This window comes from Poecilia reticulata, linkage group LG11 (genome assembly GCF_000633615.1).
Source record: "Poecilia reticulata strain Guanapo linkage group LG11, Guppy_female_1.0+MT, whole genome shotgun sequence".
NCBI classification, from domain to species: domain Eukaryota; kingdom Metazoa; phylum Chordata; class Actinopteri; order Cyprinodontiformes; family Poeciliidae; genus Poecilia; species Poecilia reticulata.
The window spans coordinates 4,248,617-4,266,994 of record NC_024341.1 but is presented as its reverse complement, the minus strand read 5'-3'; the positions used below and the strand labels follow the sequence as shown (position 1 = coordinate 4,266,994).

Genomic DNA, 18,378 nt, shown 5'->3' with positions numbered 1-18,378 from the left:
TTCAGGTTGTTGTTTTTTTTGGTCCGATCACCAATCTTAAAAAAGTCTGACATGCCAACTCCGCTTTTGGCCAATAATGATTTGTTCTTGTCTGAGAAGTTTCTAAATATGGTGACAAAGTCCTCAAGTTGTCAAGCTTAACTGTAGTTAGCCACGCACATGAACACAGTAGTTGATTTTCAGGTCTACGTGGAAGTAGATCAAGTTGGTTTCATATTAAAGCATTGGCCGATTGCCCCAAAATTAAGGAAATCAGGGTGGATTTATTGGTGCACTGAGTGCAGTCTGATGATACCTAAATTGAAGCATTTGGCCACAACAACCAGCACAAGACTTTGAAAGCTCACTAGCCTGAGAACATTATTCCAAAGTGATTTTTGCGGCAGGAGAGACTGGTGCACTTCACGCATCATGAGGACAGAAAATGATGTGTAGATACTAAAGCAACATCTCAAGTCGTCAGCCAGGAAATCTTCCAAACGGACAATAACTTTGTGTGTAGCGTCAAATTAGTGATAAAGTGGCTTAAGGACAAGAACGTAAATGTTTTACAGCGGCCAAGACACAGAGGCCTGATCGCAGTCAGACAGGGAAATCTGTGGGTGGAGTTAGAGGAAAACAAACCTGACTCAGTTCTGTCAGGAGGAACGATCACAATTCCAGCAAACTACCGTGATGATGGATAACTAAAGACTTTGGCCCATGTCATACATTTTAAGACAGTTCTACCAAACAGGAAAGAAAAGTAGGGGTCTAAACTTAAAGAAAGGCATTTAGCAATCAAACCTAATGTTGGTAATACTCCTAAAACAAGAACATTTAGTCTGATTTCATGCCAGACAGAGGAAAAAACAAGGGAAATTGATTTCTATACAGTGGATGTAATTATCTCATTTAAACTGCATCTGTTTTTTAAGCAACAGCTCAGAAACATCATCATGTGTGCTCATGCATAAACAGACAGAGCGCATCTCTCACCTAAGATTCCCCGTCTTGGAGAACGGATCTATGCATTCGTCTCTAGAAAGGATTCTGTGGGAGAAAAGTTTCTTTTCAGGATCCAAGAAGCCTAGAGAGGAAGAAGAAGAGATGTTTGATTTCTGTTCCGTCTGAATTATATTATCCATCTGTAGATTCTCGCAGAGTAGATTGATTTCAACAAAAACTTCATTTTGAATGCAATCTAATGTTTGCTGGGTTCCTGAAACGAAATATGCTGCGCGTTATGAAAAATAAAATAAAAACTCCACAACTGCTGCTGATAATAACTGCTTTGAAACAAGCTGAACTCTCTGCAATGAGGTCAGCAGCAGAATCCAATTTAACCTGCATTAAACATTCATTGTGGAGGCAGAAACAAGCAATGGTCCGGGGCTGCTCTTATTATTTATACCACAACAAAAGTCAGCAGCATGAATACCAAAAGGATGCTGCATAAAAGCTCCGTCTAAAACCTGATATACAGCAGCAAAAAGTTTATACTAAGAAAAGCATTCAAAGAAAAACTATAGAAAAAAAATCTGCTGGAAATCAGTTGTAGAAACTTTGTCCTCCCCAGAAAAAACAAAGCTGAGCAGGATTCGAGTGTGAGCAGACACCGCCCCCTGGTGGACGCTGGCAGGAAGTGCAAGCTGACGACTGTCGAATCTTGAAACTTGCACAGGATTTTTTTTCCCCTTCAACTGTTTTTTTTTTTACATGAACATCTAAAAAAAATATGTAGTGCGCATTTGTATTAAACCACCTTTATTCTGAGACCCCTAAATAAAATCCAGTGCAAGTCACCTCAAAAATGTAGCGACTCTATTCGTCTATACTGTATAGTTTGTTTGTTTTGCAATTTTCTGACTTACTCGTGATTCGCTGTTATTTATCCAGGCAAGGGAGAATTTGCAAGAAATACTCTGAATGAAAAATACCAGTCTGTGATTGGCTGGTGGTGTTGTACATTTATATCAACTTCATAAAGTTGTAAGTGCAGACACAGATCAAAACGCGTGCCAGTACGTGCATTGAGCGAGTGTGGGCGAGATGGAAACTCACTCAACTCGTTCTTTGTCCACACAGACATATGCGCTTACATCATATGTGCATTGAACACAAACCTCTAACTCAGACTTTATTGTTGCGCATTTATGTGTTGGTGTTAAGTGTGCGCGAGCCGAGAAAGCGGTGAGGCTTTTAAACTTGACGTGCACGTTATCCAAACAAAGACAGCCTTCTTAGACTTATAATACAAATGCAGGTAGAGGTGAACCTCCTCTGCAAGATCACTGTAGTAATAAACCATTTTCAGTTCATTGCATCGAGTAAAGACATAGCTTAAACCGTCTTTACTATCACTGTTACCGGTGTATAAAAAAAATATTTAAAGTAAATAAACAAACGATGTTGAGTTTGGCAGAGGGGCAAGTTAAGCCTGGCAGCCCGCCAGGTTTATGATACACTGGGGGGAAACCCTGTACACTGAATTCTGCAACGTGATAAAACATGGAAGAGTTCCCAGAGTGTGGAAACTATTGCAGGGTACAGCAGATTCTCCAGTGTTAGCTGTGAGGAAACAGTAATGAGCCCATTACCAGCGATGGTGTGTGCATATAAACGGCTCCCGAATGTGAAGACGTGCAGCTCGTAGAGTTTGGCGATTTTCTCCAGGAATTCCTTGCAGTGCGGCCGTAACCGCGTGTGGAGCATGGGCTCCCCCCGACCCAGCTGGAAGTGGAAGATCCCCTGAAGGAAACACATTTTTTTTTTTTTTTAAATGGTCGCTAGTAGATTTAGCAGTGAAACAGTGGGGCGGTAGGTGGGAGCGGTACCTTGTTGGACATGCGCTGGCAGTGCTGCTCAGTGGTGTGGATCAGCGTCTGGTCCAGGTCCACCATGAGGACCAGCTTTTTGTTCCGGTGCAGTCTCTGCTGGTCTTCTCGAGCCAGCTGTTTGGCTTGCTGTTGTGGGAAGAGAAACAACAAACTCTCACTGTAGTTTCCTTCACATATTTCTTCTGGATTATTCAGTTAACTTTTTCATCCGGTGCAACTAGAACCTTGGAGTTTCTCAAACAATCCGCTTGTGGCAGAGAGCACACAGAAAAACAATGAAACTTTACAGTAGAGCGGTTGTTCATTGAAGGTATCACCGTCATATGACTCACCTCCGAGCTGACCATTAGTTCAGGGACACTGTGGACCATGGAGACTGTTGCTGTGGAGATGGGACTTTGCTGGTTCCCATTAGTCCCCTGCAGCCTGAAAGGGAAATAAAAGGAGTAGGAGTTCTGCGTTTCTGCATTTCTAATGTCCTTGAACATACTGTGACTGGATGAATACATCATCAACAGTTGCTACTCCAAGAACTCGTCTCCTGCAGCGATTCACTTGGGACTGTTTGTAGCTACTTGTTACTTTATTTTTTTGTCCTACAAGAACACAAAACATCTAAAACAAACCTCAAAGTTGATTGTCACGCAGCTGAGTGACAATCAACTTTGCTCAACTCATGAGCAAACGTGAGCCACTAAAAAATTCAACCTGGTCGCCAAGGAAAGACTATTTTTGCACTAATACTGCAAATATTTTTCACAGATTAATACTTTTAGTGTCAAATTAATAGATATCACAGAAATCATATTTACTGACAAGTTATTGATTTTTCAAGATTTACTGAAAAGTTATTGATTTTTCAAGATGGCCACCACGTTTGTCATGGTTTTGAGCAAAAATCGCTAACTGTGAATGTGTTTGGTGTCAAATCAAGGCCTACATATTTTTTGAGCCATAAAACCCACATATATTTTTTTGATCTTGCGTTTCCTTTTACTGACGACATTTTTCAAAATGGCCACCACAGATATAATGAAGAACATCTGCTCACACTAACATAGCCAGCAGTTATTGCCAGAGGTGGAACAGCTAGCCAAAAGGTTAGTTCCATTAACTACTAATCTGCTAAAGAAGATCTTAGCCCTGCTAACACTAAACCGTGACACACAAAGAAATTAGTAGATATTTTAAGGTACACAAAACAAATGATTGAAAGCTAGTGATAAACCACAAAAAAAAAAAAACAAGCAGAAGCTAATGCTGAACTGGTACACATGTAATAATCAGCGGAAGCTAATGCTAAACCACTAAGCACATAGAAAAAATTTATGACCTGATGACGAGTATAAGTTTTTAAATTTTACAGTAATATCCTGCAATATAGGTTATTTCAGGATAACTAACTTTACTGTGATGTCTGATGCCACTTCATGGCATTATGTGACACAATCCACTGCAGCCTAGGGAGCTAGCTGAGTGTCATCTGAACTGCTACACTGCTGTAGAATCAGCAACCAGTTTCTCCTTAAATGAAGAAAGGAACCTTACTGAGTCAGATCCTGGCCGCATTCGGCACACAGACCCTTCATCACTATTGGATGGCTGCATTCTTCGATTCTGACGATGACACCCCTAGACAAAGGAAAAAAACTAATGTGTGAAATTTGTTAAATCTAGATTAAAACAGTTACATTTTTGTTGCATAAACAATGGAAAGCTCTGTATTTCCTTTTTTCTGCATGCTGACGATCACCGGCTTTATTTGATTAAACCAATCCTCAACTGTTACGACACAGATTGCTCAAAATATTTGGAAAGGGCGTACTTTCCAAATACACCTATTTTTTCTTCTTCTTTTTTTTTTTTTTGCAATTTGACTTTATCATCTTTGTTTCAAAAATGGACGTCTTTCTGTTTCACTTGAGTTTGTCTGTGAACAACTGACTAACAGGAGCCTCAAAGTGAGCTTTGCTGCAAAGTGTAAAATAAAGAAAGAAGAATCTCATCCACAATAAACTGACTGCAACACAAAGTAATGGAAAAGGTGCAAAGTCCAGACCTCAATCTGACTCAAACTCTGTGCCAGTGGTTCAACAGAGCTTTGCAATAGCAAAGGTCTGCGAACCTCGTTGAACCCAAATGATCTCGTAAAGATGAATGAGGCCAAATTCCTCCACAACAATGGAAGAGACTGATAAAGAGGAACCCTGCTGCTGAAGGTGGCGCTCCACCGTGGGTGTACTTACTTTATCCACACCACCAAAGTTTTCACTTCATCTTTAATAACAACCATGTCAAATCTGCTGTGCTTTCGTACGGTTCCCGTTTGTTGTAAAGAAGCGTGAATTCTATAATATTATGTACACAAAGTACAATTAATTTTTCACAATGCATTAAATTAATAAATCATTTTAGTTTTTAAGCAATAGGCTATTTTTACATAATGTGGACTTCTAAAATACAGATTATTAAGTTACAATATCTTCCAAAAGTGTATTTAGTAAAGTTTTTTGATGCAAAAAACTTAGATCTCACATATTTTAATTAAATACATTGCTAAATTTTATTAGTTTAGCTTCTCAGAAGGTTTGAATGTTACATAAGGCCTTATAAGCTTTGCTTCCATTACAAATGTGCATAAGACTTTGTCAATATTCCTCTAATGTCCCAACAGAATGCAGTTTTGCAATATCTGTGTTTTCATTAAATAGGAAATGCAATTAAAATCGCAGGTGAATAAGTCTGTTCACGTGGTAAGTCATTAAAAGACATCATCCTCCTACCACTTCCTGTCGTCGACATTGTCTTTTCCACCAGTAGTAAAATCTGGTTGTTTATCCCTTGTGTGAACTGCAATGGAAGTGTTTCCATTGCAGTTTTACAGTGGAGTTACTGTCCTTCAGCTCAGACTGAGCTATCAGACGTTATAAATACTAGAAACTTTTGGTCCAAAATATTAAAAACTGTTCAAGAAAGCTGAAAATGAAGAGGGATTTCACTGCTCCAACTTCACTTTTAATGGATAAGTTGATTCATGAGACTATCATACAGCAACAGACTTCAGTCAGAGGCTTCCTCAGATTAGTTGGAAGACTGACTGCTACTGCACATCCTTCCTGCCCAGATAATCATCATCCTCAGCCACTCTTTGATGATAAATGATATGAGTTATAACATCATGTAATTTACCTTTGGAATACTTAAAAGTATTTTTTTTTATTATTTCATTGAGTAATATCACTAAAATATTATTGAAGTTTTCAAATGGCTTGGAGAATTGAAGAAATTTCGCAAGGTATAGAGGGGGGAAGCAAATCAAAATGTCAGATACTGACATGTGTAGTAAACAGTTTGTAAATTATTTATTATTATTTACCTTATTTACTTTACACAACCTTAAATTTTAACATGGGTGTGTATACTTTCAATAAAGTAAAACTTTGAGGGGGTGCACTTCTTGGTCCTCCTCATGCAAAGGAGTGAAAAGCATTACTAACGCTATTTATTTCCAAACTATTTTTTTCCCCATACCTCAATACTGGAACCTCATCCCGTAATAATTTTCCAGAGGTATTTTAGGCAGACGGTGTTAAATTCTGGATCATTTTGTAACATGAAAAACGGCGGGAAACGTCCGGTCTGAGCCCAGTCGGTTAGGCTTAAGCTTGCCTTCCACCTGTCAACCTCCTCAGCTCCTACACGCTCCCTGGTTGTCAGGTCAAGCCATAACAACGCGAGACAGCGCTACATCTGGTTTGCTTTTCAAAATAAAAGCGAACATTTAGATTCCAGTAGAATTCATTTATATCAACAAGTGTCAACGTAGTCGTTTGCTTACTTGTGTATATTCTATTTAAACTGTATCATCTCTAATATAATGGTTAAAATGTATACTAAGGCTGTGTGACATTTTACTCAAATACACTGCTTTTACTTTGAAAGTTCGAGTTAAAAGGCTCTTCATTTGTGCCACCTTGACAGTAGAAGATGGGCTAAAATCACGTTAGCATTGTTAGCTTGTAAGCTAACAGCCGTGTAAGTGCACAGGGTGTTGTCGGGAGATGCAGCTGACATACTGCCTGTAGCCTTTCCGTGCAGGTCAACTAACATGAGCTAAAATTAGCAGGTAGAGTCAGTAACTCACCCGGGAGGAATTATTTGTCCTGGCTGACAGCAGAGCTCCTTCACCACTCCAGCACGGTCCGATTTCACCTTTTTCTCTGGCAGCCTAGCAGCAGCCTCCGTCTCCTTATCCTGAGCTATGAGAGCGCATAAGGCAAGAACCGAGTCCACGTTCACGAGAGACCCTGGTTTGACCTTCCACTCCAGGAGCCGGAGCGGAAGAGCTCCGCTTGGCCAGCGCATGTCAGCCACCTGCACCGTGGGGCCCTCCGCTGCGGCGGCTGCTGCACCACCACCGCCACCGCCGCTAGGATCTGCTGGAGGATCCTCCATCTGTCCCACTCTGCTCCAAAAACACCTCTTGTTTTCACCAGCGCTCCGCCTACAACGTATCTAAACTCCCCACAGAGCCAAGTGGCTCATTAAAACATGCAGACTGCCTCTCTGGAAGACAGCTAAAAACAAATGTGCAGGCGGTTATAAACCCCCAGAAGTGTACACGGTGAAGCTCCGTTCGCTCTTCCCGCTCGTAAACAGGAAAGCGCAACGCTGCAGCGACACGGGTCGCAGAGCTTCCGGTGGACAGGCGGCATAAACAAGATACTACACTTCAAAATAAAAGCTCATATGAATGTATGTAATATTGGTTTCGTTTAAACTATTTTTCATAAACCACTCCTTTGATCAGTATGTAACTCAATACTTTTATTGACAAAGAAATCATAAATTAATAAATGTAAACAAACACTTTTACCGTTTGTTTGTTTTTTTTACTTGGCAAGCTACATATATTTGCGATTTTTTTAATTCTCTAATTTCCACCACCATGGGGTCTGTTGCTCAAAAGTTTTGAGTCAAAATTACTGTCATAGGCTTAGTTCAAAACAATGTGCAAATTACCTGTCATGATGAGGTTGGAGCGGAATTCTGATATACTGCAGTTATTATTATTGAAGGTAATGATAACCTTCAGTAAATCTGATTTATGCGAAGAAGAGGTGGGATGCGAAGAAAAGGAGACGGAGGCGTAAACCTTAAGTAATCGCAGTGTCGGGACAAGGGCACATGCTCTCACGCACCTCCGTTTAATGACGTTTTATTGTGAAATCTCCAAACAAAGAGTAAGCTTTCAAGATAGGTCCCTGTCTGAATGGCTGTATCTGGGAATCGCGTCACATCCTAGCTGTGCGCGTTCTGGTTTCAAAACAACAGTGGGGTTTCTCAATTACTGTGGCGCTCATTACTAAAGGCACAATGGAAATTAGTTTATATACATAGTGAAAACAAATATTACCTGAAGGTACTTTAGGAGGAAAACTTTTACAATTTGTTTCCAGGTGTACAGAAATAGGATAGAATGGAAGAGAATTAGAAAGAGCCTTTATTCTCTCGCAAAAGGGAAATTCGGATGTAAGAGCAGAAAAAGATCATATAAAATATAATTAGGTATTAGCTACTTTAATCCATACTGTTTGATTTAACTGCTTGACTTTCAAGTTTGACGGAACTACCTTTTTTCCTTCATAAAACGTACTTTATTTCGATTATTATTTTATTTTCAAACATGCAAAAGTACATTCAAATACATATAATAAAGGATCTGTTACAATAACAAAAAAGTAAAAATAAAAGTAAACAATACAGCAAAGAGATCCGCTTATGAGATCAAGCTAAGTTTCTTAACAAGAGCTACTGTTTTTACAAGTTTCTGATTATTTCAATTAAGTTTTTCCAACAAAGGCAACTTGTCTTTACGTCGGTTTCTTCACAGTTGTTACGTGAGTTAACGGAACTACCTACTTGGAATCCAGGAGCGCTTGGACGGGATAATCTAGCGCGAGCGTCTTCGGAGAACGGAAATGCGTCAGCAACACCTAGAATTGTAACCATAGATTGTAACTGCGTGAGTCTCACAGGAGAGAAGCTTGACGCTTCTTGACCTCTCTCGAGTAGTTCTCTGGAGTAAACGGAGACGGAAGTAGACAGGCGAACTTCATCTTGGACTCACGCAGAGGCTACTCTTTGAGTGACCAGTATGCTAGTAGCCAAATGAGGTGCTGCGGCTGGCTGGAGGGCAAACCTGTGGCTGCTACTCGTCTACGCGGCAATCACTGTGGAGAACCATGACAGGGGAAACATCGCGAGTGGTAAATAAAGCATATTTTTAGTACATTCGCACAGTCTTACAGGGTTATTTCTTGAGATCAGCTAGTTGACTAATAGCTAATCGTTACTCACTGTCACGTTTTTCTCTTATGACAGCTTTTTCATTCAAATCACTGGAGAATATTAATGCGGCAAAGCTGTTCATATGCAAAAATTCGAGTGTTTTTCTAGTTTTCCCGTCAGTTTGGCTGAAGCAGCAGAAGGGTTTGATAGTTAACTCCTGGCTTGTCCTCTGCGTGTTGGTCGCGATCCTCCTCCAGAATCGCCCTCCTTGCGGTCTAAAGTTGGAGAAGGAATCCTGTTGCATTAATGTCCGAGCTCAGGTCATTGACATCCCCGTTATCTGGGTATCAATTTGTCAGCGGTAGAGACATTTTGTCCCTCACATGCAGACAGCGAACAAAAACAACAGTTCTGGCCTTGGTAGGAGTCTCCCCCCTTGCATCCATGCAAACACACACGGCCGGTGTAGGAGGCTGGGTCTGTTCAGATAGATCCTTCTCAGGGTCCATAGTTCACTTTCAGTTGCCAGCCATCAATCCCACACACACACACACACACACACACACACACACACACACACACACACACACACACACACACACACACACACACACACACACACACACAACCAGATAAAATGCATGTTATACAGACCTTTTTTTTCCCCCCTTTAGTTGTAGGGTAGGGTTGGTAATATGGCTTAAAAATAAAATATCCGACAGATCCATCCGACATCTATTTTTTTCCTCTTTTCTAAAAAAAAAAAAAAAAATTACAAATGACAGCAATTTTTTTTCTAAAAGTGCCTTTTATGTCAGTCATCTCTTCTGTGAGTTGTACAACAGTCAGGGTAGAGAGTGTTCTTTAATTCCGAGAACGTGGTGTATAGTATTAGCAGAATAAAGACCAGATGTGTCCAAATGTGTGAGGGAGGGGGGGAGGAGGGGGGGGGATCCACATTTTCCAAAAATTTAATCTTCAAAACCAAAAATTCAATCTATTGATCACAACGATTTATCAACCAACCCTAGTTATATGATGGAAATTCGTTGTTTTTATTGTAGCTTAGGTTATGCAATCATCATCTGGCTCTCCTGCGAAGACATCCGCATAACGCCCGAACAACCAGATCCCTCAGTGTCGTCAGGTATTGCCTCAGGTCCTACTTATGCAATCTGGACGGCTGTCCATGATGGATGTCCTTCTCCTTGATGAAGTATGTTCTGTTTCCAGGCCAGGGAAGCGAAGGGGGCTGATTTGGAAGACCCTTCTCGGTCTCTCTGTGGGGTTTCCCCTGGCAGTAGGTGTGAAGTACGCCACTGCAGAGCCGAGGCAGAGGAGGAGGATGAGGATTGTGGTTGAGGGATTTGGTCGTTTCTGCAGGTTTGTTGCGTACTTGCGTGCATGCAGGGTTCCTACTCAGTCTTAAAAAGTATGGAATACGCTTTGTTATTATTTTTCCAGGTCTGAATTAGTACAGAAAAACCTCCACATTTCTTAACTTTAGTTTGTGTATCAAGTTTCAGCAACAAGGCAGTTTAAAGTGCTTCACAACACAAACACATAATTATGAAACAAGCAATAAGCATTACATATTGTAAATCTGTGTCATCAAAATTATCAAGTGAATATACATCGAATATGATAATCTACTAATCAAAGGCAACTCTAACCAGGTAGGTTTTTAGCTTTGATTTAAAGGAATAAAGCATCTTTGATCAGATCATTTTCTTCTGCTTAACATAGTATTCAGCAGGCCCAATTAGAACCAGCAGCAATTAGGGTGTGATAGTAGACTTTTAGGAAAATAAAATGACATTTGTGACCCAGTGAGTCAGCCCAGAAACAGTTATCTCTTTTTTGTTTTGTTTTAATATTTCCACATCCAAATTACAAGCTACATCTCATGTGTGTGCCTCCAGGTCTCTCTCTGTAGGGATCTTCATCTCTATGGATTACTGGTGGACCACCAACGTGGCTCTGCGTGGGATGGACGAGGTAAGATCCATGTGGAGACTATTGCTATTCAAATCTTCGGATTGTGGGATCTTGAGATCCTCATTCGAAATCATGCAATATAATAACTGATGATAGTAAAGCATATTTATTTTATCAAGCCCATAGAACCCTTAAGATATTCTCACTACATTCATTCACCAATTCATGCACACAAACTCCTACGACCAACACAATCATCCCTGCAAATTATGCTACAAGCGTTTGAAAAGTAAAAAAAAATAATAATAATAACTGTTATTAGATATACTGTATCAGCTATTGATGTTATTTTTACTATCAGTATAACAGTTTAATTGAAACGGCAGCATTAGCAACAGTTCGTAACTTGAGGCTTTCACACCGTTACTTTGTGGTAGTGATGGCCAGATAAGGCTTTTCAAACGTTCTCAAGTGTTTGTATTTGGTGACATCTAGTGGCCAAAAATGCGAAGCGCAGCTCCATTCTACAACCTGCCCCTCTGTTGAGCAGGCAGGTTCAGCTTCGGCTTCACTACCCTGTGATAGTTCTGATATCTACGGAAGCGTATTGCTGTCACGGAGGGAAATACATTTTCGAGCACTATCACGTTGTGACGTGATAATTATATTGAACATACTGTATATAGATATTTAGCATCTTATATTTATTGTGCAATTAAGTATTTGATTATTTTTTTTCTATCATTTTAGTAGGATATAAAAAAAGACATAAGACTAGGGTTGACACCTTTCAAAAATCAAAATAAGGGACGCCCACCACGGCGTGTCACCCTACTTTCATGGGGTGGGATGGCCGCTGCAGTGATAGACAATATTTATGGCAGTGTTATTTGTTTTTAAAAAGTGATCCAGAGGGGGTGCTGTGATGGCGCAGGCGCAAAGCACAACCCACTTATTGAGGCCTTAGTCATTGTGGCGGTGGTCGCAGGCCGCATGTCTTCCCCCTCTCTCATTACCCACTTTCCTGTCAAACTACTTCCAAATAAAGGCAACTATAGCCAAACTAACAAAACCTTTAAAAAAAAGTGATCCAGAGAGCAGTCAGTCATACATAGAGTACTCCAAAATTGTACTCCAGTCAGAGTAGCACACCTTAAACATGTTTAATTAAGCAAGTGTAAAATGTATTTGGTAAACTGCTCAAGTACTGATTAACTGATCATAACACCTAATTTAATAATCACAATGTGTCCTCAGGCAGGGCTCCAAAAGTATAAAAGTTATGTGAAAATTCTGGTATTGTAAAGAGTATTACTAAAATATTTATACAAGTGAGGAGTTAGGTTTGGAGGCTGGTTCTAAACCAAATTTACCACAAGGGCCAGGATAGTCAGTGTTTTTCCATGGCGGCACTTAAAAAAGAATGAAAAATGTTCTATACCATATCTGTCTGAGGAGATGATTGAGGGATGAAGAGATGCTGATGTCTGGTTCTTTAGGTTCTATCCTGGTCTTCAGAGTTCCTCTCCTGATCCATTCTGTCTGGCATCATGCAGCACACCGCGCCCGGATGAACACATTTGTTTTAATTGCCTGTATTCATCTTCACTAACATGTTCAGCCTGGGATTTGAGTCTTCAATCTCACGTCCGTAGATTTACGAGAGGTTTTGGTTCTAAGGACGGTGGAGAATCGGGTTGAGGATGTTTTAAAAAGACGCGGCCGATAGCAGCTCACCGCAGCTATGTAGAGCCCTTCTCTAGGCAACTGCAAGACCATGCGGTTGTAATATGATAATGTGAAAAGGTTCAAGAGGCACAAACAATCATGTACAACTTCCATCCTGCCCCCCTGCCAGAGCAGCCCATCCTACTTGTCCGAGATGTCAGCCTGCCACCAGAGGGCAGCAGACTACATGGTGGAAGGAGCCGTAAGGAATGGAGGGTTGTACATCAAGCTGGGGCAAGGACTTTGTGCCTTCAACCACCTGCTGCCCCCCGAATACATCCGCACGCTGCAGGTCTTGGAGGACCAAGCCTTAAACCGGAGGTACAAGGAGGTGAGTTCTGGAGCACAAACAGGACACCAAGTTCTGCATTAGAGGGGTTTAAAATGTATGTCTGGAACAGGTGGACGCTCTCTTCCTGGAGGACTTCAACAAAACCCCCGAGCAGCTTTTCAAGACCTTTGACTACGAGCCCATCGCAGCGGCCAGCTTGGCTCAAGTTCACAAGGCGGAGCTCTATGACGGGACTCCTGTGGCAGTGAAGGTGAGCTGCACGAACACTGTGGGTCATCTGTCTGTAAGCTTTCTGACCTGACATCTTGCACCCCACATTACCTTCCTGTAGGTGCAGTACATTGACCTCAGGGACAGGTTCGACGGGGATATCAGAACTTTGGAGATCCTGCTGGATATAATCAAATTCATGCACCCCAGCTTTGGATTCCGATGGGTCCTTAAGGTGTGGAGATGGTTGAATTTCTTTGAGATCTGCTGCTTCTGTCTGCTGACCAGTTCTCACTTTGGTTTTTGCAGGACTTGAAGGCAACTCTGGCTCAGGAGCTGGACTTTGAGAACGAAGCTAGAAACTCAGAGAGGTGCGCTGAGGAGCTGAAGCATTTTCACTTTGTAGTTGTTCCCAAAGTCTTCTGGGAGCAAACCAGTAAAGTAAGCTTTTTAATCAAACACAAAGAAAATAAAATCCACCTTCATCATCGGTTTCATTTAATAAATATTTTTTCCGGAATAGAGGGTGTTGACGGCTGAGTTCTGCAGTGGATGCAAAATCAACAATGTGAAAGAAATCAAGCAGCAAGGAATAAGTCTGAAAGATGTGAGCTGATCTCTCGATACTGATTGTTGGAGTTTTTGATGTCAATCATAACTGACACATTGATGTGTTTGTGTTCCAGACTGCCGACAAACTGATCCGAATATTTGCAGAGCAGATATTCTACACTGGCTTTATCCACGCCGACCCTCATCCTGGAAATGGTTGGCACATCCCGATTGTTGCTGATTGAACCGTTCATCACTTCTGACATAATGAAACCCACAACTGGGATTGTGGTACAGACAACATGTGTCTAGACATAAATATCCAGAACAAACCCCTTCTTGGAACGATTTAATTTCAGATATGTTTTGGAAAAAGGTTTCCAGCAGACTGGAAAGGTTTGGATTGGAGTTATTGTGTAGGTAGGAGCCCTGGAACAAGTTGTGTCATCATTACTCTTCTTAGAGTCAGCTTGTTTGCATATTTTACAGGCTCAAATTCAAAAAAACTTGTATCCATAAATTCAAAACCGAGCTTTGAAAAAAAAGATTTTTTTCTTTGATGTCAAAAAAAAAAAAAAAGAAGCTAACTCAGGTAGTTGTCTGAGCGTTTGTTTTCTCTCTGGCAGTTCTGGTGAGGCAAGGTCCAGATAAGAAGGCCGAGCTGGTGCTGTTGGACCACGGCTTGTACGAGTTCCTCAGCGAAACGTAAGGCCTGAATACTTCTGTTTCACTGATGGTTTTGATAAAGCACACATGGCTCTAACTGTGACCTCTGACCTCAGAGACAGAGAGGCTCTGTGTAAACTGTGGCGGGCTATTGTCCTGAGAGACGAGGAGGGGATGAAGATGTATTCCGATGCCCTGGGGGTCAAAGGTAACTAAAGATAAGGTTTTCACTTCTTATGGTGCTTAAACCTAAGCTAGAGAATAATGTGAGAGTGTTTGCAGAGTACTTCCTGTTCTGCGAGATGCTGCTGCAGCGCCCCATCAACATGCGGACGCTGGCCCTATCCAACATCCTGAGCCGGGAGGAGACGGCCTACATGCGACAAATGGCCGTCAACCACTTCGAGAGCATCATGCAGGTGCTGAAGTCCATGCCCCGGCCCATGTTGCTGGTGTTTCGGAACATCAACACGGTCCGGAGCATCAACATCACTCTGGGGGCCCCCGTGGACCGCTACTTTGTCATGGCCAAAAGGTAAGAGTTAGGCGGTTGTACAAGTTCTTCTTCTTGGAATGACACATTAGCTAAAAACACATGGCTTCATTTCAAGCTGACCTTTCAAAGATTCCCTTTGGGGCTTTTTTTCCTTCACTTCCAAGCGCGGTGCGAGGGTGGGGGAAGATTCAGGCGGAGAAGACAGGAATCCTGCCCAGGTTACGGATCACCAGCTGGTGCAGGACAACATGGGAGAGCCTCAAGTTTCAAGTGGCTTTAAGGTGAGCATCTTTTTATTCTCATCAAGAACAAGACTTGGGTGTCTCATCCTTTAAAATCATTTGTTGGGTGAACCCAAAATGAATACAAATAATTTAAAAACCAATGAATAACAGTCTGTTTTGTCAGTCTAAGTTCCAATCCCCACCTGTGGTTGCCAGCCATTTCTAAGAAAACAAATAGAAAGCAAGCCTGGTAATTAAACTGTTTGTGTTGTTCCCAACATTTACAGTGGGGACACCTCTGGTTTAGATCATAACATTCAGAATTGCCTAGTCAAAGTCCAGACCTAAATTCATTTAACCATGGTGAATCTTCAGCAACAGTTGAAAGCTGCTGTTCACATGTACACTCCATCCAACAGCGTGTCTGCACATCCTTATAAAGTCTTAAGCAGGGGTGAAAGTAAGGGGGTACGGCAGGGTACTGCGTACCCCTAAAAGATTTAGCGGGGGTACACACTACCTGCAAGAGAGGGGAGCGGCTGTCTGCTGTAAAAAATCAGTGGGTTCACTGTGCAGCCGCGAGTTCACCCACTAATCAGCCGTGACTGATTTGTTTTTCAAGAACAATCTAAAACACGACTTAATCAGTTATTGAATAACTTTTTTCCCATTTCATATTGTTCGTGCTATAGAGCAGGGCTCCAATATGTCAATCGCTGAGGGTTTTGAGTCAATCTCAGCATTAGGTGACAAACTGAACGGCGCCAGGGCGTTGAGACCAGAACGTCCTCCTCTGGGTCCTTATCAAAACGTTCGTAACTTTATTAAAGAACAACAAAAAAAAATCAACAAAACGTGTTCAAATTAATGACCCAACAACAATAATAATCTCAGTGATTATTGTTTCAACAAGGTGTTGCGCAATTCTGTGCGTTTCGGTTCCATTACCTGCAAACCTAATATCGTAATGGACTGAACATTTTTAACATAATCTCTGGTCGGCTTGTGGAGCACAGGAGGTTGCCATGGCAACGGGTGTGCTTAAATGGCAGAGAGAGACGGAGAGTAAAAATGTGCGAGTGGTTTAGAGTTGATCACCTGTTCAGGTTGTTTTTCCTTTGTCTTGGCTCATCACAGCCGCTGTAGTTTCTGAACATGCATATATTTGTTATTTGTTATTTGTTATATTTATTTGTTTGCTCCTCCGCCTCCCTGTGTTTTGTCCGAGGCTCTGCTTCCCAGTTCTAACCCCAGTGGTTTTTTACCCCCTGCACCGGCGCCGTCCGCTGGACCCGCCTCCAGGGTCCACCTCTGCCTACTGGATCATTTCAGTGGAGATTTCAGACTGTGGCAGGAAGCCGGAGTGCCCGGAGAGAAACCTGCAAACAGGAAACCTGTCAAATCTTTTTACCTTTTGTCCTCTGGTGTCTGATCAATTCTTCTCGTAAACGTAAATGAAACCGTTGTTGGACATGTCTTCCCTTCGCTGTCTGCAGTGAAGACATGCTCATTGTCTGCCTTCACGGTTCCTTCTCCCTTCATTAAATATCAGTAGACGTCTGTCAGCTTTGGATCCACGCAGATGACGGAGGACAGGTGGTACGTCTCCGTCCCACATTCTGCAGGGACATCGATGCTCTGAGTGGCTTTGGTTTGGTGCTTCCTGGTCAACCTGTGCAGAAAAAACACCAGGACCTTGTTATCGGTCAGGCAGTGTTTATTCTTCCAAGGTGACCCGCAGCCTGAACAACGGCGTTTGCACGCCAAATCCAGCCAGTATTCAAGCAGTATAGATATACTGGTTGAAAATAAACCCTGGTGGAAGAGCAATCATGGCGCCGCTGTTCAGGAGCCTGGGGGAAGTGGCTCCACAGTTAGAGCAGGAGTCGTTGTCGTACAACTCTCTTTTTGTGACCATCACGGGACCATCACGGGCAAGGTCAAAATCAATGTCAGTTGTCTGGACGAAGTTCGTTTTCGCCATTGACTCACTATTGTTGCTAACCCTTACGAGACTACGCACAGTCCTTGCAAAAAAAATAAGCTTTAAAGCTTGGCACTTCAGGGGTTAAGACCGTAGAGAGCTACAAGGAACATGAGGGGGAAAAGCTGCTGCCAAGAACCGCCATAGATCCCCGAAATGACAGTTTTTGCTGCTTAATAATGCCGCAAGGTCAACCAATCATCCCTTACTTTTATAGTATGTATTGCCCTAAATTTCATTCATGGTGGCATTAAAAGGGTCGTAAAAACTATTAAATTTTACTCGCCTGTCCAGACTTAAGCGTAAGCTGTTTGTCTTCCTTCAGGTCTGAGATGGTCATCATGAGACTGACCCGCACCTGCCTGAGGCTGCTGGAGTTCTTGGGTCTCGTTACTCTGGACGCCGAAGTCTATAGTTACCTGACGTAGTTGCTGACATCCAACAGCAGGAGGAGCCATTCCAAATACAAGTGAATACAGCTCACTGGGGGGACCCACCCTTTAGGGTCTCCTTAGCAACCAGGGCATAAATCACTGCTGGAGATGCTACCGATTTTACCTTTTTGGCCAAATCACGTTCAGTGTCGGGAGAATCTGAAGAAGCTCTGTGTACAGAAGAGTGAAGCACTGAGCCCAGTTCCAGTACAACTGAATACCACAGCCAATGACAATGATCTTGGTGCATTTTATTTTTTGTCCGTTTGTTTTTAAAGGAGCAGTAGCGTGACATTTTATAAAATCTGTAAGTTGCTGTCTGAAAAAGTCATTTACTTTTTGGCGTGCACCGTTTCTGGCTGATCTTTAAAATCAGTTGTGATTTTAGCTGATACTTTTTTTTCCCCCCGAAAAGTCACAAAGTTGATCGCAGTTGTGTGAGTATTGTTAATCGCACACGTCCAGACGCGACCTGAATGATTTTTATTTTCGGCCGATCACCGATCTCCCAAAATGAAGGAAATCTGGGCCGACTTACCGGATCGCCTCTGGTCATCTAGACAAACTCAATCTTTGCATTTTAAACTAATTATTCTGTGAGCTGAAGAAGTGTGAAACTCTACCGATTAGAGAGAACCAACAGATCTCTCAATGAAGGTTAAAGGAACAATCCACTAAATAGTTTGTTTTTTTTACATGACAATAAAGTGCTCTACCTCTCCATTGCATTGTCTTTGTGATCAA

At 41.9% G+C, this 18,378-nt stretch overlaps 2 protein-coding genes across 4 annotated transcripts in view; one reads left to right on the top strand and one right to left on the bottom strand.

Moving 5' to 3' along the window:
• ctdp1 (CTD (carboxy-terminal domain, RNA polymerase II, polypeptide A) phosphatase, subunit 1) overlaps window positions 1-7,977 on the bottom strand; it is a 70,502-nt gene extending 62,525 nt beyond the window's left edge. The window contains exons 1-6 of one of the 2 annotated variants that reach the window (XM_008421379.2): window positions 6,964-7,977; window positions 4,368-4,451; window positions 3,152-3,245; window positions 2,817-2,945; window positions 2,580-2,730; window positions 979-1,069 (exon numbers count right to left, since the gene is read on the bottom strand). In XM_008421379.2, coding sequence (XP_008419601.1) covers window positions 979-1,069; window positions 2,580-2,730; window positions 2,817-2,945; window positions 3,152-3,245; window positions 4,368-4,451; window positions 6,964-7,274 — 860 coding nt within the window. In that variant the 5' untranslated portion in view covers window positions 7,275-7,977. The remainder of the gene's footprint in view (window positions 1-978; window positions 1,070-2,579; window positions 2,731-2,816; window positions 2,946-3,151; window positions 3,246-4,367; window positions 4,452-6,963) is intronic. The other variant, XM_008421378.2, reaches the window with a different exon arrangement.
• A 971-nt stretch (window positions 7,978-8,948) lies between these two features.
• adck5 (aarF domain containing kinase 5) lies at window positions 8,949-18,357 on the top strand. Of its 2 annotated transcripts, XM_008421375.2 has the most exons (15): window positions 8,949-9,088; window positions 10,175-10,257; window positions 10,344-10,493; window positions 11,033-11,108; window positions 12,907-13,107; window positions 13,178-13,318; window positions 13,400-13,513; window positions 13,588-13,719; window positions 13,802-13,885; window positions 13,965-14,046; window positions 14,457-14,535; window positions 14,613-14,704; window positions 14,779-15,031; window positions 15,157-15,273; window positions 17,526-18,357. In XM_008421375.2, exons 1-15 carry the CDS (start codon window positions 9,065-9,067, stop codon window positions 17,626-17,628), a joined length of 1,731 nt encoding a protein of 576 aa, XP_008419597.1. In that variant the 5' UTR covers window positions 8,949-9,064; the 3' UTR covers window positions 17,629-18,357. The 2 variants fall into 2 exon arrangements, with proteins under 2 accessions (XP_008419597.1, XP_008419598.1); XM_008421376.2 differs by lacking the exons at window positions 10,175-10,257; window positions 10,344-10,493 and having other exon boundaries at window positions 9,006-9,088.
• The last annotated feature ends 21 nt before the right edge of the window (window positions 18,358-18,378 follow it).